Source organism: Dendrobates tinctorius, unplaced genomic scaffold (assembly GCF_039654945.1).
Source record: "Dendrobates tinctorius isolate UK_male_01 unplaced genomic scaffold, ASM3965494v1 ptg000231l, whole genome shotgun sequence".
Classification (NCBI taxonomy): domain Eukaryota; kingdom Metazoa; phylum Chordata; class Amphibia; order Anura; family Dendrobatidae; genus Dendrobates; species Dendrobates tinctorius.
In genome coordinates this window covers 18,495,324-18,520,779 of record NW_027361898.1, presented here as the reverse complement: position 1 = coordinate 18,520,779, position 25,456 = coordinate 18,495,324, and the positions used below count along the sequence as shown (strand labels likewise).

The following is a 25,456-nucleotide window of genomic DNA, read 5'->3' as shown; positions in this document are numbered from 1 at the left end:
TAAATACAGAATAGCTATCTTTAGTATAAATGTACAATATTTTACATTCAACATGTCTCTTTGCGTTCCTAAATTTGGTACATAGTTATATTTGGGATAATTATGCATAAGTAAGCAGTCACTTATAGTAATGTGTCCATGTTTATTCCTCTCATAGACCTTCATATTAAGAAGCAGATAAGAATGTGGCACACGTGTAAATCATGGAGACTTGTACAGAAGCAGCCAGCACAGCAGACAATAGAAGACTCTCACTTGATCACATGGTTAACGGTCACAAGATGTGCAGCTCGGCATTCTCTCCCAACCCGTATTTGGTTTTGTGCTCATTGAAAAGTTTTAGCAAAGAATGCTTGTACATGTTATGATATCGATCCACAATCTCTGGGCTTGGGTCCTGTATCTGCGGCACAGTGACTGGCTCTCCAACTGTGGACAATGAAGGAACAGCAGTAGAGATTGAAGACATGCCTATAATAAATTACATACTGTATAATAGACTTTGTCACAGATATATAGGGTCCTATTCATGAAGGTGTTTTCTGGCACAAAATACATTCAAACGTTACACAATACAGAGTTCTAAAAAAAAATTATGTCTTCTGGCATTTTCATGCCAGTTTTGGCAGAGCTGGGGTTGAACAAGATATGGAAAGTTGAATTAGACTGCGACACAAGGTGAATAGAGTGATAGCCATTATTTAGAGGCACACTATGGTCAGGACAGCTCATCTTCTTCTACTTTTGTTGTGGAACCACACAATTTATGTGATGTCGTGTTTACTTAATGCAAGGCATTGTAGTTGTACAACTAAAGACAGACCTGATGGTGAGTGTCAGCCCCTCTAAGAACTTACACAGTTTGGCCCTAGCAATGGGGTTCCTCGCTCGGAATAAGCACAGAGGCCCAACAGAAACACAGTAGGTAACAATGACTCAGCTTTTACTTATCACCAAAGTTCTTGTACTTGACATTTCTTAAACAATATAGATGTTATTTTCCTGTCCCGGTTCCAGGACCGGGCTTTGGTCCCATCTCCTGTGGCTAGTTTGCTCTGTGCTAGTCCATGCCAGGTTATTATGGTAACCCAGCAACTACATCTAATGCCATCTTTCAAGGCCTTTAAAGGACAAACTTAGGTATCTATGTGCTTCTGATTATTGAGATAGTAATGCACTCTAGCTACATTTAACTGTCTACCTCTAAAAGACGGATATGGCCAAAAGTGATGCACAATAAAGCACAGGGTGACATCATCTGCATCAATATAGTCAATTGCCCCATCGGCGCATAGGCCCAAATCCTGTTTTATGGGGGGTTCGGATGCACACCCTGACGGAGCTGCTGATTGTGAAGATGAACGAAGTGTGAAAAGGCTCTGGCACGTATTACAATTGTTTTTCTCCATTGTTCACCCCTGCCTCTTTCCCTCACACATAACAACTACACCCTATTCCTATCCTCCATATATTCGATTGGATATTGAGCTCACACCAATGATGGAACATCTCATTTTCATGCACAAAAAAATTCAATGAACAATGGTTATGTGGGGGTTTGAAACCATTGGAAGATTTGCAGATTTATGTATGTCAATTTTCTATATTGTTCTCCCTTAGTAAAGAGTTGGATTATCTAGATTCTTTTGCAGCAATTAATGATGTTCTCTACAGTTACATGGTTTCATCCAGACTGAGAAAATGATTTCCTTCATCAGTGGTACAGTGGTAAAAATGACAAGATAAGAACTTACCCACAGTTGTTATTGGCCTGGAGTAAGGGATGAAGCCCTTTGATTCAGGAGATGTTAAGCCACGACCATAGAAAAAACATGGAGCAAACCCAAAAAGTTTCTGAAACTTGCTTTGAGCTGAACGAAGAAAACTTCCCTCTGAGAAACGGAGTTGTTGGTAGAGGTCAGTCTCCCCAAATGAGAAAGATGGAACCAGGTCTGCCCTATGTTTAGATACCAAGACAAGGACAATCATCAGAGGTCTCTCTATCTCTCTCTCAGAGGTCTAATGATACAAAAAATTACTGTGACATGGTTCAGTACTGACCCATACTCAAGTGCAAGTCGCACAAATCCTCTTCGTCTGCTTAGGATCACCGTTGTGACTCCAGGTTGACAGGACAATGACTCGGCTGCTCCACCTACTACTATCACCACTGCATTGCCACGGCCCTTCTGTGATAGAGCGTATCCAATTGATTTTTGATTCACCGGACACAAGCCTAAAAGGAGACTGTAAGGTCATAAGATATAGCTTATTTTTTAACACATATTCAGGCTGTAATTACATTTGTATGATTGTGCTAATATTTGGGTTTTGTAATTTTAGATTAGTAGATTTGGTACCTAAATATGCAATTAAAAAAACTTTATTCAGTTAAGCCTTTCTGAAATTATTAATTGTTTCAGAGCCAGAAAGCATTTCTCAATGCTTGTGAAAGACTTGCCCCTGACTTTCTGGAGCCAAGAGGTCTGAATTTGAGATGGATCATGTCACGACACAGCTTTCGAGTGACCTGAGACCAGGGGCTCTTTCCTGGCCCTAACACTAGGGGGCGCCCTAGCTTGTCCTGTTCCCCGGGATACTTCAGATGGTAAAGACGCCTGGGCCTCCACCCTTGCCTTATCTCCTAAGTTAGCCCTCGTCTGTCCCTTTCTCCCACCCAGGGAAGCAGGGCTGCTACTGTACACAGCAGTACTACAACTCAACAAACAGGGCATCAAAGACAAGGGCTAACAGAAAACTTCAGACAAGCAAAATATTCACTCACACATACACACATATAAGAGGAGTCAAGAGGGTGTGCAGGAGGGGGAAGAAAGCAAAACAGGGAAGGATAAGGAATTACCAAGCCTACAACCCAAACGACAGTCACTTATAACTCCTCCAGCTCTCCTTCTCATACCAGCTTCTCTCCCTCCTATTGTCAGGAAGGAAGTGCTATCTCTGACAAGGACTAGGTAATAGAGCCCAGAGTATATAGGGAAAAGGAGTGGCTAACCGAGCACAGCTGAACATAGGAATTTCCAACATAGTCGATTAACACCTGTTCTGCTGGAAGAAATAAACACGTTTAATAAACCAGAGAAGTTCTTCTTCTCAGACGTGGAGTAGGAGCAACCAGATGCTGTGGTCTTCTGGCTCCGTGCCATTGCGGTAACCCGTGACAGATCAATAAACTGATCTCCATCTTTGTACACTTTCTTTGAAACGCTGCCTGCCTTTTTTTTATTTTATATCATGTAATAATTATTCCATAAAATCTAACCTTTACTACAAATTTTCTGAATCTATATTTAAATGATATGCACAATAAGTGTATCTATTGGAAAACTTCAGACTTCCAAGTTCTTTTTACCCTGCAAGGAAAAATCATGATCATCATTAGCCAACGTACCTCCGCTCATCAGGTATTCCCGTAATATGGGCAACCGGAAGTTTCCTGCAAGTGTAGCCAAATGAGGTCGAATACCAGGGAATTTGTTAGAGAATCCTGTAGATTCTGTGACAAAATTACAAAACGCTCCAATGCACAGAATGCCATGAGGATGTGAACCAATAATGTAATTACGTCCTGGAGGAAGACTGTGTGTCTTCACAAGCTGTACAGAAAGATCAACAGAACGGAAAAAGAAAGTCACACGCTTAGGAACAAGGAGACTGACCACCTTGAGTTTTAAATGTTTCTCTCTAGATCTTTAGGAATGTGGTTTTACTGTCTGTGCATGACCTCCAAACAGGATTTTTATTACTTCTAATATTTTTCAAGTACCAGGAAATTTTAAAAAAGGCAAAAAATGATATCTTGGTGTTTTGTGTCTTTACAATATTCCTTTACTCTTTAGCCAGCTGATATTTTAGTGATTTTTTTACCTGAATAGGAAAATAGTCCCGAAAATAGTTCCAGATAGACCAATTCCGCACCCATTCACTACGTCGACCCCCTATAGATCAGATCAGCAAAGAATATTCAATGGCATTAAACCAAATTCAATAGATTAGGACATGCAGGACAAAATACAGCAGGTGTCAACAACAATATGTTCTGGTGAGCTGACCATGAAGATAGAAAGAATGGAATACAACATGTATGTCATGTCCACCATGTCTGCCATGTCTGTTTTGTCACAAGAACTCCTGGAGCGATGTGCATGCGCATATCTTGTCTGCTATCCTGCTTGTTCCCTAGAGCAGTGTGCACACTCACCTCATGTCTGCTGAGCTGCAAGATGCCTGCGTTTCTGCTTTGCCTTCTGGGATCTTCTCGTCATGTCTGAAACCTTGATCATGTGACGTTTCCTAGGATCCTGCACTGTCTGGTTCTGCAATCATCTCGTCATATCTGAAGCCTTGATCATGTGACGTTTCCTAAGATCCTGCACTGTCTGGTTCTGCAATCATCTCGTCATGTCTGAAACTCTGATCATGTGACCTTTCCTAGGATCCTGCACTGTCTGGTTCTGCAATCATCTCGTCATGTCTAGAATCCCTGATCATGTGTCGTTCCTAGGATCCTGCACTGTCTGGTTCGGTGATCATCTCGTCATGTCTGAAACCCTGATCATGTGACTGCGCTCTGTGATCCTGGAGCATCTGAACTAGGAAGTTCTCCCCTGGTCCTGACCAGGAAGAGGAGGTGCTGTGCCCTATATCAGACCACCCCTTCCTTTGCTCAGGGCCTGAGTACTGTGTTGCTTCTCTGCATGGCTGTTTGGTCTGTGGGGTTGCTCCCTCTATTCTGTGCCCTTGCACCTTGCTCTGTAGTGCGTCTCTGCACTCGCTCCGTGCTCGTATTCCGTCTCTTGTCTCGTGCCTTGTCTATTGTTTGTCCTTCGTGCCATGTTTTGTCTTTGCCTTGCTTTGCCTTGTAGTCCTTGTTTGCTCTGACTCTGTTCCGTGTTTCTTTCCATGTTTCCTGTCTCGCTTTGCTTTGTGGCTTCAGGTACCCGTCTCTGTACCCTGTCCCTGACGTATCTCCTTACACGTGCAGGCCCCGTTCTGTCCTTGTCCCTGACGTGTCTGTCTACACGTGCAGGTCTCCGCTCTATACCCTGTCTAGTCCCAAGGTCCTTCCTTGGGCCGGCTCTGGGCTTCAGCCTACGCTCCGCTGCTAGACTGTCTCTGTCCCTGGAGTGTCTCTACACGTGCAGGCCTCCGTTCTGTTCCTGTTCCTGGCGTGTCTCCTTACACGTGCAGGTCTCCGCTCTGTACCCTGTCTAGTACCAAGGTCCATCCTTGGCCCGGCTCTGGGCTTCGGCCTACGCTCCGCTGCTAGACTCTGTCTCTGTCCTTGTCCCTGGCGTGTCTCTACACGTGCAGGTCTGTACCCATCCCTGGCGTACCCCTAGGTACGCGCAGGCCTCGCTTCGTACCTGTCCCTGACATGTCCTTTGCATGCGCAGGGTCCTTTCCTCAACTCTATACCTTGGCTCTGATGTTTCGTGCGCTCTTGCACTTTTCGTACTAGGCTTTGCCGTGCGGTATCGCACGCGTCTCTGTCCTGTACCTTTGCCTAGCCCTGCCTTGTGGCTCCGTGCCTCTGTGCACGTGCCTGGTTGCCTGTGCCTGTCTGGTGTGCCTCAGCCGTACCGCCTCTAGCCGTGCTCGCCTGTGTGCCTCAGCCGTGCCCCGTCCAGTGCTATAGTGGTCTGGCTGCGTGGCCTCGCATCGGTGCCGCCTCTAGTCGTGCCTGCCTGCAAATGCCATCGTCGGTACCACCTGCCCGTGCCCCCAGCCATGGTCTCCGTGCTCTCTTGCACTCACGCTGGTTCTCGCACTGTGCCTTTTCGTGCTACTCTTGCACAACTCTTTTGCTTACTTTGCTCTGCTCTGAACCCTGTCCTGCCTGCCGGATTCCGTAACCTGCCGACCGCTGCCAGAGGTCCGGACCTAGATGACTGCCGCCTGATGTCCGGAGCTGATGTCTGCAGCCTGATTCCTGGATCCTGTCGGTCGATGCCTGCACCCGGATTCCGATGCCACCGTACCCTGTCTCTCCCTGGCGTGTCCTCTGCACGCGCAGGCCACCGTCCTTGTACCCGGTCTCTGGCATGCCCCTTGGCATGCACAGGTCTGTCCTGTGAACCCAAACCTGGCGTGTCCATTGACACGCAACATGTCGTTAACCCTGTCTTGTTTCCTTGCATGGAACCCTGACTGACTTTCGGATGTCCGGATCCTGATGATTGCCTACAGAGCTTCAGAACCTGATGTCCCGGTTGATCTTCGCTTGCTGTCCGGAGTCTGATGTCATCGTGCCTCCGCCTACCATCTGCTCGGACCATGCTTGGACCTTGGCGTGCCCTTGCACGCACCTTGCTATGTTGTCCCTGTTCTGGTTATGTTTGTACCTGATGTTATCCCTGAAGCCTTCCTTAAATTAAGTTTCTTTGAATCTACGTTTAGTCTCGCCTTGTCTTGTTTCCTTGAGCCGGCCGTCTGGTCCAGCTGCTGTGGTGGCTCACCCCCTTGGTCCTGCCCCTGACACTCCCTGTATAGGGGGTGGCTTCTCACTAGGTTAGCTCACCCTAGGTGGGTGGGTTCCACGGCCCAGAGGGTCCACTATTTCAAGAAAGAAGAAACGACTCAGCGTAAGCTGACGCTCGTCACAATGTAGTGTTACTACAGTGTCAGCGGATGCAAGAAATTAGTGTCTGGAGACCTCACTCCCTTAGGGAGTAACTAGGTTTTTTTTTTTTTTTCACTTTAAAACTGGAAATGTAATTTACAAAACTATTGTAGAAGTGTGAATTCCGCTATTTGATGGTCTTTCTGTAGAAACAGATGCAGAACTGTGCTGCAATAACTACTTAGCTCCATTCACCATACCTGGTGTACGGCTCTACGTACTTTGAGTATGGGGGGCACAATGTTCACGCTTTGCCTCCTGGCAGCCACAGTGAAAGCGTTGTACAGACTCCAGCTTCTGTTCTGCATACTGTGTCTGCAATAAAGAAGGCAGAGCGGGCACTTTGTGAATTCCACCCAACCCTTAAACAATAAAAGGCCAATATAATGGTGTTATCATGGGATGGAGAAACACATGCCAGGTCAGTAGAGCTGTCAGTGCTGAACGTGGAGCTTGCCCTGGTATTTCCCTTTTGTACCCGTTTGCAATTAATGTTACATTACTTTGTCAAGTTGCACTTGCAATAAATGGTGAAGCAATACCAGTGCTAATTGTGATAAACAATGAAAACCCAACAAGATGTCAGTTTTCCTGGATTCTATATTTTCTGCTGTTATCTTAGTGTAACATTAATGGACTGAGAATTTCCCAATAATGGGTTTTCCCACTGATGACATATCACTAAAACATCACTGTGCAGAGTTCCAGAAGTCAGACCTCACTGATCATAATATTATGGCACACTATCACCATGTCATGCTAAGATTTGGAAGCCCGTCAGGGCCATGAAAACAGCGGTTGGACAGTTTTGTTAACCCAGATAGTGACTTTTTATTACATGTTATCAGAGATGTTTGCTATTAATCCTTTAACACAAGATCATATTTTTTTACCTGTTTCTGGTGTGTCCCAATCAAATAAAATCCAGGTGAAATACATAGCAGATATTGGCCAGAGATGTGTGAAGAACAGGAAAGTAAGCGCTATAAGAGACAAGAATCCTGGGGGGGACATAAAACATGGTTTCATAGTCTACATATCAGTGTTTCTCAGAACCAGTCCTAAAATTTCAATAGGTATTCAACATTTCTTTAAAGTGGAAGTCAAGCTGTAGGCTTAAAATGTAATGTAAATCAGTAAATTTGGGCAAGCACCCAGAACCTGCTATATAGCCCTGAATGTCTAGGTTTTTTGTTTTCCACCATTAACCATGCAGTATAGTTAAAGCATCACTCCCATCAATGTTTTTATCCTCTTAATATATTGCAGTCATCATATTATATAGCACTGTGTACTTACAATTGCTCATTTTGCCTTTCTACCCAGATAATTTGTCTCTTTTCTCTGCTCTAAATAGAAACAGGAAGTCTCTTGCTCCTGCATTTATCATTCCCCTCTTCACCTCCTGATCCTGCTGCTCCCTCTAGGGACTTTTGCAGTGACTTTTGACTCATACAAGGAAAATTGACCTCCTGTTTCTACACAGAGCTTAGAAAGATTCGGCTAGCCAGTATTTAATCACGTGATCTCATAGAACTAATGGAAAACCTTAAAAATTATCTGGGTGGAAAGGCAAAATGAGCATGGCAGCACGGTGGCTCAGTAGATAGCACTGCAGCCTTGTCCTTGGTGGGTTTGAATCCCACCAAGGACAACAGCTGCGTGGGTTTCCTACGGGTACTCCAGTTTCCTCCCACATTCCAAAGATAGGGAATTTAGATTGTGAGCCCCATTGGTGACAGCGATGATAATGTGTGCAAACTGTAAAGCGCTGTGGAATATGTTAGCGCTATATAAAAATAAAGGTTATTAATTGTTAGTACACAGTGATGTATAATATAATGATTGCAATATATTGAGAAGATAAAAACTTTGATGTGAGCACTGCTGTAAAAGGCTGTAATTTTATCGCTGCTCACATTAACATCTTTCTCATTGAGTCATAAATGTAAAGATTAGGAAGGGTTAAAGGATTTTTCTGAGATCTTACACTGACAGTTTATCCTTAATGACTACCAATGTATGATCACTACTTCTTAGATCCACACCCAAACATTTCCATGCATTACCTGGTTTTACACCTTTTCCCATTTCACCTGAATGGGCTTAGTGCAGTACCAGGCACATACTCACGTGTGTGAACTGTAGTGAAGGGTCCGAGGCCATCTTGTCAGCACGTCTGCCCCTTCGATGTGCCGACAGGTGGGAGGACTTTGTGTGGGACCCCCCACAAATCACACGCTTATTTTCTTAGGGTAGGTGCAGACGACCATGTATTCTCTCATTTGAGAGGATTGGGTCGATTGTACAAATCACACAGTGATCAGTGTGGGATCACATAGTGGGATTCAAGTTTCGCGGATGAACAGAAGAAAACATTTTTCCATCCTCTCATTCTGTCAATTCATGGAGATCGGAGTACAGTTAGATGTAATCCGAGTGCAGGCTGATGGTTTCCATGAAATTCCATGGACTTATTGACTTGCTTGGCTGAGTGCGATCTGATGTTTTGTTGCATCACACTGGGACCGAAAATACGGCCCTGAGGATAGGAGATCAATGTAAAAACTTGAACATTTTCTCTAACCATCGTTTTGTGAAATGGTATGGAAGAATATTTTAATAATAGATCTGCTTAAGAATGACATCTACATCGGTAGGGATTTGTGACCTGTAAACACCACCAACTGCCGGAACCAAGACGTCCACGAATATCTAAGCATCTATCAAGAGAAGTTCTGTAGAAACTAATGGAAAGTTTTGACAGCATTGTACTGTATACAACTTACCCAACAGTAAAAAGGAAAATATCCACTGAATGATAGAGAAGAGTTGTAGACATGATCGGCGCTGCTCTTGGGGTGGTGTAGTGGCAGCGGATAGAGAGTGCAGAGCCGAACGCAGCGTGAGACTGCTCCCTAAAATGCAGAAGATCATAATGAACAGAAAGCTCTTGTGTAGATTAATGCCAATATCTTTACTTAATATGAAAATATCAATGTTTGTACTTTTTATATGGAGCTACTCTTCACAGACCAGACCAAAATCCAAAAGTCATCAATAAATATATGGTTAGGATCTGTGAACAAGTACAGAGAGGCTGCTGGCAGTGATGCGGGGGTACAGGATGCTGGAAGGTGGGCAAAGCGCCTCTTTCACCTATATAAGACATAATAAGTTTAATCAATTCCTATGTACTATCAAATTTTTTAAGAAAAATGAGAACAAGTAGCCGCTCTGTTCTAGAAATCCGTGATCTCTGACTTTATTAGTGTGATCTTCCAAGTATCTACGGCATAATACACTGCTTACAAAAATAAAGGGAACACTAAGATACCACATCGTAGATATCACTGAATGAAATATCGCAGCTGCAAATCTTTATTCATGACATAGTGGCATGCGTTGAGAACAAGAAAACATAAAAATGATCAATGTAAATCAAAATTAAAGTCCCATGGATGTCTGGATTTGGAAGAATACTCAAAATCCAAGTGGAAAATCAAATTACAAGCTGATCCAACTTCAGTGGAAATACCTCAAGACAAGGAAATGATGCTCAGTAGTGTGTGGCCTCCACGTGCCTGTATGACCTACCTACAAAGCCTGGGCATGCTCCTGATTAGGCGACGTATGGTCTCCTGAAGGATCTCCTCCCAAACCTGGACTAAAGCATCCGCCAACTCCTGGACAGTCTGTGGTGCAACCAGGTGTTGGTGGATGGAGCAAGACGTGATGTCCTCAATCGGATTCAGGTCTGTGGAACTGGTGGGTCAGTCCATAGCTTCAATGCCTTCATCTTGCAGGAACTGCTGACACACTTCAGCCACATGAGGTCTGGCATTGTCCTGCTTTAGGAGGATCCCAGGGCCAACCACACCAGCATATGGTCTCACAAGGGGTCTGAGGATCTCATCTCGGCACCTAATGGCAGTCAGGCTACCTCTGGCGAGCACATGGAGGACTGTGCGGCCCTCCAAAGAAATGCCACCCCACACCATTACTGACCCACTGTCAAACCACTCATGCTGAAGGATGTTGCAGGCAGCAGATCGCTCTCCACGGCGTCTCCAGACTCTGTCACATCTGTCACAGCGTGAACCTGCTTTCATCTGTGAAGAGCACATGGTGCCAGTGGCGAATTTGCCAATCCTGGTGTTCTGTGGCAAATGTCAAGCAACCTGCACGGTTGTTGGGCTATGAGCACAACCCCCATCTGTGGATGTCGGGCACTCAGACACATGCACATTTGTGGCCTGCTGGAGGTCATTTTGCAGGGCTCTGGCAGTGCTCCTCCTGTTCCTCCTTGCACAAAGGCTGAGGCAGCGGTCCTGCTGCTGGGTTGTTGCCCTCCTACGGCTCGCTCAATGTCTCCTGGTGTACTGGCCTGTCTCCTGGTAGCGCCTCCAGCCTCTGGACACTACGCTGACAGACACAGCAAACCTTCTTGCCCCAGCTCGCATTGATGTGCCATCCTGGATGAGCTGCACTACTTGAGCCACTTGTGTGGGTTTTAGAGTCTATCTCATGTTACCACGAGTGTGAAAGCACAACCAACATTCAAAAGTGACAAAAACATCAGCCAGAAAGCATTGGTACTGAGATGTGGTCTGTCGTTCCCACCTGCAGAACCACTCCTTTATTAAGAGTGTCTTGATAATTGCCAATAATTTCCATCTGTTGTCTATTCCATTTGCACAACAGTATGTGAAATTGATCGTCAATCAGTGTTGTTTCCTAAGTGTACAGTTTGATTTCACAGAAGTTTGATTTATTGGAGTTATAGTCTGTTGTTTAAGTGTTCCCTTTATTTTTTTGAGCAGTGTATATTTTCATTGTATTTCTCCTCAAAATATTCTGTGATTAATATTTTTGTTAACATTTTCTTAGTTCAACTAGTACATCATTGATATGTCTATTCTCCGGGGCTCAATTTTTTCTTTTATATTAGTTCGTAAGCATAAAGGCCCCGTCACACACAGCGATCTCGTCAGCGACCGCCTCCCCCCGCCGGGTATCGCTGATCATGCAGCATTGTCCTGGGCCATTTTTTCATCGTTGCTCTCCCACTGGCCAGTGCGCATCGCTGCATGTGGTAGCGGGAGCCAACGATCAGCGAGGCTCCCAGGGCTCTAAGCAGGTGTTGGGAGCTGGTATCTAAGGTAAATATTGGGTTACCAAGCGGCGCGCATCACTTAGTTACCCGATGTGTACCTTAGAAACCCGCGTGCTGGCAGCTCCCGGCGTGAGCACGTAGGTTTCTAAGGTACACATCGGGTAACTAAGTGATGCGTGCCGCTTAGTAACCCGATATTTACCTTAGATACCAGCGTCCTTGCTGGTGCTGATCGCTGGTGAAGCTGCCTGTTGTAGCGATGCACCAGCATTCCTGACAAGGTCGTATCATTGTCGGGATCGCTGGTGCATCTTTAAGTGTAACGGTACCCTTAGTGGACACTAGCCTTAGTCAAAGATTTTCCGAGAACAAAGAAGCAGGCAGACTTGAAGTGATAAAGTCCTATTATTGGGTATTGCAGTTTAACCTGTGATGCTAATTAGTGGACACAATTTGATTTAACACGTCCCTTTTGTCACATTATTTTCAGGGGTACCATCATTTCCATCCAGGCCTATTTCATGAGTTTTATTTCTCTAAAAATTCTGTAGAAGCATGGTTGAAAAGCAATGTCTGACTTTAATTTGTTCATTTTCATAGATTTTTGATTTATCATTACTTTTGTCAGATTCAAGTTATTTCTTTGACCATTGTGGGTTCTTCTGTCATTAAACGAGGGGTACCAACAATTTTGACCACTTGTGAATTCCAGGAAAATTTGTGCTGTGTGTGACCAAACAGTAGTTTTCAATCATATATGGCATATAGCTGCATTTAAGAGAGATTGCATAACAAATTCTGCAGTCCATTTTTAACCCTTTTTCCCTTGTGAAAATGAAACATTTGCAGTTAATATAACATTTTAGTGGTAAAAATATTTGTTATTTTGAGGACCCAATATTCTAAAATTCTGTGAGGTATATGTAGATTTGAAATAATCATTACATACACCCTTAGATGAGCACCTCGATTGGTAGTTCCCAAAATTGGGTCACTTATGGGGTATTTTTTTGCTGCTCTGTCACCTCATGGGTGTCACACTGTATTGTTCTTCAGTAAGGAAGAGGGGCCTCAAATTGTCCCTGGAGGTGGGACGCTAACTATCCCTGTCCCGGGGGTACTCTGAAAGGTAGAGAGGCCAGAGTCTCTGACCTTAGTATTCTCCTGTAAAAACCCTAATCTGTCCTCTCCTCCACCCATGAGGCATGGGACAGAAATGGTAAACCAGAGACAAAGACAAAACAGGGATAACAGAAAACCTCTATCATACAAAAGCACTAACCAACAATAGGGAGGAGGATAGGGATCGGTAGGAATAAACTAAATGGGAAAAGGGAACAGGAGATAAACATACATGCACAACAGCCTACGGAACATCACAACTCCAACTCCAAACATCAACTACTTAACTTTAGCACACAGCACAAGAAGACAAATCTCCAGTAGCAACAACAAACTCCTATTCAGCGCAGCGTCTCCTAAGAGCAAGGAAGCAGAGGTTCCACTGGCAAGGCGGAGGGGGCTTGGCCAGGCTTTATAGAAAGAGTTAATGACCAAATCAGAAGCTGCATGTTTCTGACCAGCATAGAAAGGGTCGTTAACCTCTTATACACCAAAGGAAACAAAATTCTGCAATTCACAATATGCCGTCATCTTCTACCCCCAGGTTGGTGTTAGACATTTGTGACAATGGGCTCTGCTAAAGAAATTCCAATCATAATTTCACTCCTAAAGTCACATAGCGCTTCTTCCTATCCAAGTCACACTCTGCGACCAAAAAGTAGATTCCAGCCACTTATGGGGTAAGAAGAAATTTCATAACAAATTGTGGGGCCCTTATTCTCAAATAAGTCTGTTGAATTCTTCTATAATTGCACTAGTAAGCATTGTAAACGCTGTAAGAATATTTTTCATAAGACAAGTGAGGTAATAATGGGTTAGCTTTGGTCCTCACTCTCTCTGGCATCCTACAGGCAAGGGGTGTCTCAGTCCCAGAGTGCTGCTAAGTATGTGGTGCTTTCCACTTACTTCTGGCCTGCAGTCCTCTTCTGACTCCAGGAATCTTTTGTCTGGAACCAGGGCAGCAAATAATCCAGGAGACACGTGTGGTTCATGAAAACCAAACTTTTACTGTTTGAATGGTTTTTTTTATTTACCAGTAGATATAAGGGATAAGGCCCAATGGGTTGTCATCTTTCTCACAGGTAGTGGATACAACTTGGTTCTCGGGACAGTTGGCATATCCCCTCTCTGGCTTTCCTAGCCCTTGGGGATCTTCCTCACCTCTAGCAGTATATCTGCATTGCAATACCTTCCGCACCATGTGGTTTGAGTCCATCCTTTCCTGTAGCTTCACAAGCTGAGTGTACCCCTGGCCCCTGACGTCCATCTTGAGGTTTCCCTTGGCTGTTAGATGGAATCACATGGAAGGGTATTTGCAGGAATCCACTGCTTCGAATATTAGGCTCACGTTGTCCCTAGCAGCCCCAGTCCTGCTGCTTACACACTGTTGCCCTGCCTGTCACTTCCTACCTCTGTCACTAGCACTCAGTTCCCCCTCCCCAACTGGGCTGGCCACTTCAGTTAACCCTGTCCCAGCTAACTACAGCCCCAGGGGTATTATACAGTACCTGTACCAAATACAAGTTCACAAAAATACATTTAACCCTTGCATATCAGGGAGCAATCCATCAGCTCCCACCACTGTTACATCCACACAGTTACACATAAGCATTCTCCATCAAATCATTAAAATAGTTGTCAGGTACTTTAACATTGCTGGCCTATCCTTAGCATAGGACATCAATATCTGATTGGTCAGGGTGCGACAACCGACACCCCGCTGATCAGCTGTTGCTGGTTATGAGTGGCCAGAGCGGCTCAGTTGCAGTTTTGCACAGCACAGCTCCGCTAATGGAATATTGACCACTGCCAGGTACTGCACATCCACCCCATATTTATCCGAATAGGGGCGAATGTGCAGTACCTAGATGAGGCTAGCATACAGATGACAGAGCTGTGCTGTGCAGGTCCGCAATTGAGCAGCTCTGGACACTTGTAACCGGGAACAGCTGATATGGGAGTGTGTCGGGTGTCAAACATCCAACAATCAGACATTCATGACTTATCCTAAGGATAGACCATCAATGTTAAAGCCCCGGACATACCCTATAATGAATTGTAGCTCCCACTATGTTATTTATCTGTTGAAATGTCCGTGTTTACTGCAATACAGTCAAACAACTGCAACAAAGGTTGAAGAAACATTGTTATATTATTACCAATACGTTTTTAGAGTACAATGGCAGAGATTCATTAAGGTACTAAAAAATACCTTACTTTTAGTACTAACAATCTGGTTTAATTCATAATAGTTTTGTGCGACTCAGCAGCTGCGCCTTTAACATTTACACGCGAGTCCTGGCCAGTTACACCAATACGTGTGCATCATGGGCAGGGTGTAGTCACGCCCGCATGTCCAATTCATCAGGAAGTTATGCCACTAAAGTGACGCAACTTACTCCACTGATGTATGCTAGCCCCTGGTGGGACGCATCACAATTAATTAGGTCAGTATACTCCAGCAGTGTGAGACAAATTGGATTTACATACAATGCTAATTATTGAACTCATCACATTGTACTCATGCATGTATGTACTGTATGTATCAGTGTATGTAAACATGTGTGAGTGTGTTTATATGAGTAGGTACAACTGCATAAGTGTTTATATATATATTTATGTTTTTTAATGGTTTTAGTACTTCATGTTATAACTTTCATCAGCAATTCATCCCCCTGTATGTATTTTAAGAAATGAAGCACAATTGCAATATCTGGCTTCGTTGCTCTGGAGCATAATATCATTTCCTTCTTAAAGGAGTTTTCCCACTCACAAAGTTCATTTTAAACAATAGATCTTGGAATAATAATAATTTCCACAATTGGATGTGTTTACATAAAATGTCCCTGTGCTGAGATAATCTTATAAATGTGTCCCTGCTGTGTACTGTGTAATGGCCATGTCTGACCGTACAGGGACTTGGTCTAATCATACCACAGCTACTGGGCAGGGGAGCAAGCAAAAAAGAATACAGACATTACAGTAGGGAATCGCAGCTGATTCTTTCTGTGAGGTAAAACATTTCCTTACCTATTTATAAACAGGCAGGGAAATGTTCTACCTCACAGAAAGAATCAGCTGTCTCTCAGTGTCACTGCACTGAGTGCAGCGCTGACAGCTTCTATAGCATGCAGATGCTGCTTCATCTGCATGCTATAGAAGTGATCAGGATGCAAAAAATGATTGTCCCAAGTGTAAAAGTTAGAATAAAGTAAAAAAAAATTCAAATAATTGTAAAAATATATAAAAAAATAATAAAAAAATCAATATTTGTTCAATCACTAAATTAATATTTGAATGACAAAAAATCTAAACAATAAAAGTACTCATATTTGGTATTGACGCGTTCGTAATGACCCAACCTATAAAACCGTCCCAATAGTTAACCCCTTTAGTGGCCAACATAAAAAAAAGGCAAAAAACAATGCTTTATCATTATACCGCCGAACAAAAAGTGGAATAGCATGCGATAAAAAAAGTGGATATAAATAAACGTGGTACCGCTGAAAATCTCATCTTGTCCAGCAAAAAACAAGCCCCAGTACAGCTCCATTACTGGAAAAATAAAAAAGTTATAGCTCTCAGAATAAAGCGATCCAAAAATAATTATTTTTTATATAAAATAGTTTTTATTGTATAAAAGCGCCAAAACATAAAAAAAAGATATAAATGAGGTATCACTGTAATCGTACTCAGGGTACATACCCATATGCGAGAAAATAAAACGGTCCGATTTCCGGACCGATAAAAATGGATGAGTGCCATGCGAGTGTCATGCGATTTATGTGAGATTTTTAAATGGAACATCCGTATGACATACGTATGCAATCCGTATGCAATGCGATTTTTACATGAGCTTTTACATACAACAGTTCCCTGTCCTTTACACATTGTATTAAAATGAAATATTCTTCAAAACACACACACACATATATATATATATATATATATATACACACAGCTCTGGCAAAAATTAAGAGATCGCTGCAAAATTTTCAGATTGTCTGATTTTTCTCTTTATAGGTATATTTTGGAGTAAAATGTAATTGCCCTTTTATTCTATAAACTACTGACAACATGTCTCCGAATTTCCAAGCACTAAATTTTGTATTTATTTTTAGAAAATGAGAAATGGTAAAAATAATAAAAAAATGCAGTGCTTGCAGACCTCAAATAATGCTAAGAAAACAAGTTCATAATCACTTAGAGACAACAATACTAATGTTTTAACTCAGGAATTGTTCAGAAATCAATATTTTGTGGAATAACCGTGATTTTTACTCACAGCTTTCATGCGTCTTGGCATGCTTTCCACCAGTCTTTCACACTGCTTTTGGGTGACCTTAGGCCACTCCAGGCACAAAAATGTAAGCAGTTCTTCTTTGTTTGATGTCTTGTGACTATCCATCTTCCTCTTGATTACATTCCAGAGGTTTTCAAAGGGGTTCAGGTCTTTAGATTGGGCTGGCCATAACAGGGATTTGATGTGGTGGTCCTTCATCCACACATTGATTGACCTAGCTGTGTGGCAAGTCACATTGTCCTGCTGGAAAAACCAGTCCTCAGAGTTGAGGAACATTGCCTGAGCAGAAGGAATCAACTGTTTTTCCAGGATAACCTTGTATGCGACTTGATTCATACGTCCTTCACAAAGATTAACCTGCCCAATTCCAGCCTTGCTGAAGCTTCCCCAGATCATCTCCACCAAATGTCACAGTGGATGTAAGACACTGTGGCTTGTTCGCCTCTCCAGGTCTCCATCTAACCATTAGTTGACCAGGTGTTGGGCAAAGCTGAAAATTAGACTCATCAGAGAAGATTACCTTACTCCAGTCCTCTATGGTTCAATCCTTATGGTCTTTGGCAAACTTCAGCCTGGCTCTCCTTTGCTTCTCATTGATAAAAGGCTTTTTTCTAGCTTTAGATGACTTGAGCCCTACCTCTAGGAGCCTGTTACGAACTGTTCTTGCCGTGCACTTCACCCCAGCTGCCATTTGCCATTCCTTTTATAGGTCACTTTATGTCATCCTGCGGTTGCTGAGTGACATTCGAATAAGATGACGGTCATCCCGGTCAGTGGAGTGTCATTTCTGCCCTCTATTGGTCTGTAGCTTTGTTGTCCCCAATGTCTGCTGTTTGACCTTGTTGTAATAGACGTCTTAGAAATTTTAAGGATGGAGGCAACATGACGCTCACTGTATCCCTCTGCTAGGAAAGTCAGAATTGAGCCCTTCTTTTTCTCAGTCAAGACTTTTCTTTTCAACTCCTTTGGCATGGATAAAAGTTACTTTCTCATTCCTATTACTTTTGGGATATTACTAGAACTTGTTTTGCCATCAGCTTGTCCTATTGTAAGAGGATTGTGAACACCACAGCAGGGTTTTTAATAATTTCCTTCGTTAAATAAGATTTGGTTCAGGTGATCACCTAATCAGAAGCTCATTAAGTAGAATGAGGTGTACTCTGGTTGGAATTCAACTGACACTGGAATGGAATGGCTGTCAGACATGCAGGTAGAGAAGCTGATTTATATAAAACTTTGCAGTGGTCTCTTAATTTTTTGCCAGAGCTGTATATATATATATATATATATATATATATATATATATATATATATGGGTCGCCCTCCCAGGGCTGTGGGGTGCTCGGTATCGGGCCGGTATCAGCGGGATGTGTCACAGCAGCGGGGGCCCGGTCCGTGGCCCTGGGCGCCCAAGTAATGGGGTCAATGTAATGGTTTGAATGAATAGTTCGTGACGCCACCTGTGGTGTTCGGCAAGTGAGATGTTGAGCCGACGCTGCATGCAGATCCTCTGGGGCTGGTGGTGTGTTGCAGCCAAGATGGTGAAGCTCCCCACAGGTGGAGCTGGAGCCCCAGGGCAGTGTAGATGTAGGGGGAAGAGGAGAGGCACGAGCGGTGTGGGAGCTGGTACCCAGATGTAGCGGTGCTGGGTGCGTTGGCGCAAGAATGAATGGAGGACACCAGGGCTTGTAGTTCCAAAGCTTTACTCACAGTCTGTAGTACACACAGGTGCCTGCCTCCATGCTGTGTCCTCCGGGTCAGGGACTCAATCAACCTCCAGGCCAGATGGAATGCTCCCTTCCAACACTCCGCCAACATGTGCCTTTCTGAACGTCTCCTCTTATAGCGCCTTTAAGGGTGAAGTACTCCTAGTACTGAGTTACACTGGAGTGCCTCCTGACAGATGTTCCCAAGAACTCTACTTGTACGGCAGACAGCTGTAGCCTGCTTCGGGGACTCCTTACTCCTGAGTCCCGGCTCACTATCAATGTTGCTGTTGTACCCCCAAGTCTTAGATGGGAGTAGTGCATTTACAGCTCATTACTCCACCGGTGTCTGCTGTAGAACCATTAGTGTCCATACAACCTCGGGGACCGGGCACCGGCCTTGCGCTTAGAACTTCTAGGCAGGGTTCTTCCTCCAACCCACGTCTTCTGTTCCCTTTTACTGCTACGATCCGTACAAGTCTTTCCTTCTTATGGAAGATCAGGTTTCGGTTCAATGCCTTTCTCCCTCTTTCCTTTCCTGTGCCAGCAGACCCAGGTCACTGAGATCTGCTGCAGGACCTCCTTCCTCCATCCCTCTTCCAGGGATCTTCTTTCCTCACTCCTCTCTGAGTGACTGACTCGAACTGACTGACCCAAATTCTAAACCTTCCCCCTCTTTTATGTATTCTAACTCCACCCGCCTCCCAACACGTTTAGTGTTCCAAGCAAGGAGCCACTAAAGGTGCTCTGCTACAGTCCAAGCAGGGAGCCGCAATGTGGCTTTGCTGAACTACTGTGTTGTGTGGGATGCAGGTGTTGGAGTGTGGTCAGGAGCCTCCAACTTACCTGGATGGTGGGGTACCACACCTCAGGAGGAGGTGCAGTACCTCTGTGGCGACTGAGCCTCAGGTGCGCCACATATACAGATAGATTAAAAGCCGACAAATGATCTGCCACGTACAGTATAATCACAGAGTGACAGACTAGATTAGAATAGATATATACACATAGAATAGATGTGTGTAAATATATATATATATGTCAGTGACATATATACTGTATACATATACGAGGGGCGCCTGAAAACTTCGAGGCCCACCCATGTAATCTTTTTGCATGGTCTTGTTTTGCAATACAATATGTTATTTAGTTAGTTGAATGGACTCATGAGCAATATGGATTTATTTTGATTTTTTTTGTTTCCGTTACAGCATTTTAAAGTTGGGTCGCAAGGCTGAAATATGGAAATGGAGAAGTTGGCAAAGTTCACACATCGGCTGTTGCAATGGCTGCAATGGCGGCAATTCCACCTTCCACCAAGGTGCTTTTTCATCTGTGGGAATAGGTGATAGTCCGAGGGAGCCAAATCAGGGGAATAGGGTGGGTGCTGAAGCAGTTGGAAACCACAGGAGTGAATTGCAGCAGTGGATGTGTGAACTTTGCCAACTTCTCCATTTCCATATTTCAGCCTTGCGACCCAACTTTAAAATGCTGCAACGGAAACAAAAAAAATCAAAATAAATCCAGATTGCCCATGAGACCATTCAACTAACTAAATAACATATTGCATTGCAAAACAAGACCATGCAAAAAAGATTTCATGGGTGAGCCTCAAAGTTTTAAGGCGCCCCTCGTATATATATACATTTATTCTATGTGTATATATCGATTCAGTGACATATATATATATATATCTAATATATAAAGCTGAATGTGTGTGTGTATATTTGTATGTGTGTGTGTATGTCCGGGATTGGCATCCGCACCGTCGCAGCTACAGCCACAAAATTTTGCACAGTCACACGTCTGGACCCCGAGAGCGTCATATGCTATGTTGTGAGGCGAAATATTAACCCCACGTGTTCCAATTCACCAAACAATTTTGCCCCTATCTACATAATGGGGAAAAAGTGTATGTATGTATTGGCATCTGCACCGTCGTAGCTACAGCCACAAAATTTTGCATAGTCACACGTCTGGACCCCGAGAGCGTCATAGGCTATGTTGAGAGGCGAAATTTTAACCCCACGTGTTCCAATTTAACCAAACAATTTTGCCCCTAGTTACATAATGGGGAAAAAGTGTATGTATTGGTATCTGCACCGTCGTAGCTACAGCCACAAAATTTTGCACAGTCACACGTCTGGACCCCGAGAGCGTCATAGGCTATGTTGTGAGGCGAAATTTTAATCCCGCGCGTTCCAATTCGCCAAACAATTTTGCCCCTATCTACATAATGGGGAAAAAGTGTATGTACGTATTGGCATCTGCACCGTTGTAGCTACAGCAGCAAAATTTAGCAAAGTCACTCGTCTGGACCCCGAGAGCGTCATAGGCTATGTTGTGAGGCGAAATTTTAACCCCACGTGTTCCAATTCACCAAACAATTTTGCCCCTAGGTACATAATGGGGAAAAAGTGTATGTATGTATTGGCATCTGCACAGTCACAGCTACAGCCACAAAATTTTGCACAGTCACATGTCTGGACCCCGAGAGCATCATAGGCTATGTTGTGAGGTGAAATTTTAACCCCGCACGTTCCAATTCACCAAACAATTTTGCCCCCACAATTTCTCCTGTTACCCTTGGGAAAAAACAAAATTGGGGGCGAAAAGATAATTTTTGTTGAAAAAATATGATTTTTTATTTTTACGGCTCTACGTTAGAAACTTCTGTGGAGCACTTGGGGGTTCAAAGTGGTCACCACACATCTAGATAAGTTCATTGGGGGGTCTAGTTTCCAAAGTGGTGTCACTTGTGGGGTGCTTCCACTGTTTAAGCACATCAGGGGCTCTCCAAACGCGACATGGCGTCCAATCTCAATTCCAGCCAATTTTGTATTGAAAAGTCAAATGGCGCTCCTTCTCTTCCAAACTCTGCCATGCGCCCAAACAGTGGTTTACCTGCATATATGGGGTATCAGCGTACTCAGAAGAAATTGCACAACAACATTTGGGATCCAATTTCTCCTGTTGCCCTTGGTAAAATAAAAAAAATTGGATCTGTAGTAAGTTTTTTGTGAAAAAAAGTTAAATGTTAATTTTTTTAAACATTCCAAAAATTCCTGTGAAGCACCTGAAGGGTTAATAAACTTCTTGAATGTGTCTTTGAGCACGTTCGGGGGTACAGTTTTTAGAACTGTGTAACTTTTGGGTATTATCATATAGACCCCTCAAAGTGACTTCAAATGTGATGTGGTCCCTAAAAAAAAATGGTGTTGTAAAAATGAGAAATCGCTGTTTAACTTTTAACCTTTATAACTTACTAACAAAAATAAATTTTGGTTCCAAAATTGTGCTGATGTAAAGTAAACATATGGGAAATGTTACTTATTAAGTATTTTATGTGACATATCAAGTTGGAAAATTGCAAAATTTTCAAAATTTTTGCCAAATTTCCGATTTTTTTCACAAATAAATGCAAGTAACATCAAAGAAATTTTATCACTATCATGAAGTACAATATGTCACGAGAACACAATGTCAGAATCACCGGGATCCATGGAAGCGTTCCAGAGTTATTACCTCATAAAGGGACAGTGGTCAGATTTCTAAAAATTGTCCTGGTCATTAATATGCAAACCACCCTTGGGGGTAAAGGGCTTAAATTAAAGTATTTTTGCATGTTTTTTTCTTTTTATTTACTGGGTTAGTAATGGGGGTTTCTGATGGACACCTCTCCATTTATAACACCAGGGGTTGATTGCAGCTGTGTTTTTGGACAAGTCGCAGGTGAAATCAACCCCAACTACTATTACCCAGATTGCCAACGCACCAGGGCCATCAGGAAGAGCAAAGGTGAAGGGCAGGAATTGGCGCATCTAATGTGATGTTCCATCTCTGGGGGGCTGTGGGTTGGTATTTTTAGGCAGGGAAAGGACCAATAACCATGGACCTTCCCAGCCTGATAATATCAACCCACAGCTGTCTGCTTTACCTTGGCTGGTTATCAAAAAATAGGGGGGAGCACATTATTTTTTCATATTTTTATTTATTACACAAGCCTAAACAGCTGTAAACTTCACGTGAAAGTTTGGACAGAGACAACATTTTTCTAATTTTGGTTCTAGACATTACCACAATGAATTTTAAACAAAACAATTCAGATGCAGTTGAAGTTCAGACTTTCAGCTTTCATTTTTTTCTTTTTATTTATTGAGAGTGGCGATCCGGGGGGACCAGGGCAGATGGCAGAATGCTGGACACAATGGGGCAGAATGCTGGACACGATGGGGCAGAGTGCTGGACAAGATGGGGGAAGAATGCTGGACAAGATGGGGAAGAATGCTGGATACGATGGGGGAAGAATGCTGGACACGATGGGGGAAGAATGCTGGATACGATGGGGGAAGAATGCTGGATACGATGGGGGGAAGAATGCTGGACACGATGGGGGAAGAATGCTGGACACGATGGGGGAAGAATGCTGGACACGATGGGGGAAGAATGCTGGACACGATGGGGGAAGAATGCTGGACACAATGGGGGCAGAATGCTGGACACGATGGGGCCGAATGCTGGACACGATGGGGCAGAATGCTGGACACGATGGGGCAGAATGCTGGACACGATGGGGGTAGAATGCTGGACACGATGGGGGCAGAATGCTGGACACGATGGGGGCAGAATGCTGGACATGATGGGGCAGAATGTGACAGTGAGACACAGGAGGGGGCAGAATGGAAACGGGGCAGAATGTGACAGTGAGACACAGGAATGGGCAGAATGAGATATGAGGCATGATTGGAGACACGGGGCAGAATGGAGATACGGGGCATGATGGGAAACACAGGGGGCAGGATCAAAGACATGGGGGCATGACTGGAGATACTGGGGGCAGGATTGGAGACAGATTGTGCAGGATCATGGGGAAGGATGGATACAATGGAAACAGATGGGGAGATCATATGGGGCAGAATGGATACTCATGAGGGTGGGATGGGAGAACGTATGACTGAAGCCAGGAATGAGACACACGGGGGCTAGGATGGGGGATATTATTACCACAGGTTCTAATTAAGGGATATTATTACTGCAGTGATGTATTTATTTTATTTTTTGAGTATACTGTTTTAATTGGGGGGGGCGGTCCTGTTACTGTGTAAAGCGACACTGTCGCCTTTTTTTCTTCATGTGAAGTAATGTAGAAGTTGGCAAAAATAAGTAATGTGTTCTGCAAGTGGAGCTCTAGGTAACTGTGTTATTTCCTGCAGAGACTAGCCCTGGCTGGAAGAAGTGATGGCGGTCTGTGCTGGATGAAAGATGAAAAGCAAAGATGAAAGAATTCACCTAGAGACGTCACTAGTGAGTTAGTGTGTTACCTGAACACTGACACTATACGCTGTATAGAGGCCCTGTGTATAATGTCATTGATCACTGTATTACCTGTATACAGACAGTGCACAGATCTCCTGTGTATAATGGCACTTATGGTGATAGCATCGTGGTTTTTTTTATTACTGATTAGTATTGTAGTATTCAGTCACCATGTGGTGGTAATGTGTGGTCTGGTCATGGTGTGGCGGTATTTGTTCCTTATATGTGGCATTATTGGTCATTTTAAAAATTGAAAAATAAAAATATACCTAAATTGTATCACATTTTAACAAATATTTAATAGGTTACAGTAGATTAGGGCACGACCAAAAGAGTCTACTGTGTTACGGTATCGGCTTAAAAAATCTTTTGGCCAAAACAAAAGCTGCCGGCTATATGTGTGATCTGGTGATAGGAACGGTTAATGTGTGAGTGGTGAGAAGTGGAGTTTTTACAAGAGAGAGCGGTGGGACTTTGGACAGTTCTAGGGGGGGAGGCAGGGCTGGGGTGAAGCCAGGGTGGAGTCTCAAGGGGGCCCCGAAAATTTTACCAGTATGGGGCCCCAAAATTCCTAGCGGCAGCCCTATACTCATGGTCCGTGGGCAGTCCATGTTTTTTTTCTTGCACCCATTGACTTGCATTGGCGAGTCTTCGATGTTCTACGCAGCCATATGCAGCATGCTGACATAAGTTCTGAACTGATTCTTCTTGGTATGATTTATTTATATGACAAAATCAGGAACTTTAACAGGGGTGTGTAGACTTTATTTATCAAATGTATTTCTATTTTACATTCCTACTTTTATATTTTAGATTAAAACATGAGAGGAATCCCCCATCAGAGAAAGATGAAAAAGTTTTTCTTCTTAGGTGGGATACAATCATACATTGTGTACCAGATTTCTATCAGTGATTTACTATTAAAAATATCTGCCACATACTATGATATGAATTCTTGCAGAGACTCACCCTGCAGATCCTTGGAATACGCAGCTATGATTGTTTTCATGGCTTCGAGCGATAAGATGTCCTTTTTGCTGTCACTTTTGGCGATTTCTTAGTCTACTGGTGGGAGATGTCATCCATGTGCCTCAGGGGTAACAAGGCTGCACTTGGCTAAAGCATCCCAAAAAAGATGGACTCCAGACTGTCCTGAGGCTGCTGCAGTGACTTAGAACCACATCATGTCAAAATGAAGTTCATGGATTGAGCTGGTCGCTATTGTAAGTACCTGTGATGTCTCACCCTGT

The 25,456-nt window shown here is 43.6% G+C and overlaps 1 protein-coding gene and 1 long non-coding RNA gene across 2 annotated transcripts in view; one reads left to right on the top strand and one right to left on the bottom strand.

Moving 5' to 3' along the window:
* The window catches only part of LOC141059914 (uncharacterized), a 7,438-nt gene extending 5,797 nt beyond the window's left edge, over positions 1 to 1,641 (top strand). The window contains exon 3 of the long non-coding RNA XR_012222628.1: positions 158 to 1,641. This is a non-coding gene — a long non-coding RNA (uncharacterized lncRNA). The remainder of the gene's footprint in view (positions 1 to 157) is intronic.
* The window catches only part of LOC141059913 (diacylglycerol O-acyltransferase 2-like), a 27,975-nt gene extending 2,519 nt beyond the window's left edge, over positions 1 to 25,456 (bottom strand). Inside the window, exons 1-8 of the mRNA XM_073556118.1 lie at positions 25,176 to 25,456; positions 9,433 to 9,561; positions 7,537 to 7,644; positions 3,889 to 3,959; positions 3,413 to 3,617; positions 2,062 to 2,236; positions 1,755 to 1,957; positions 256 to 429 (exon numbers count right to left, since the gene is read on the bottom strand). Of these exons, the coding sequence (XP_073412219.1) occupies positions 275 to 429; positions 1,755 to 1,957; positions 2,062 to 2,236; positions 3,413 to 3,617; positions 3,889 to 3,959; positions 7,537 to 7,644; positions 9,433 to 9,561; positions 25,176 to 25,215 (1,086 nt within the window). The 5' untranslated portion in view covers positions 25,216 to 25,456 and the 3' untranslated portion in view covers positions 256 to 274. The remainder of the gene's footprint in view (positions 1 to 255; positions 430 to 1,754; positions 1,958 to 2,061; positions 2,237 to 3,412; positions 3,618 to 3,888; positions 3,960 to 7,536; positions 7,645 to 9,432; positions 9,562 to 25,175) is intronic.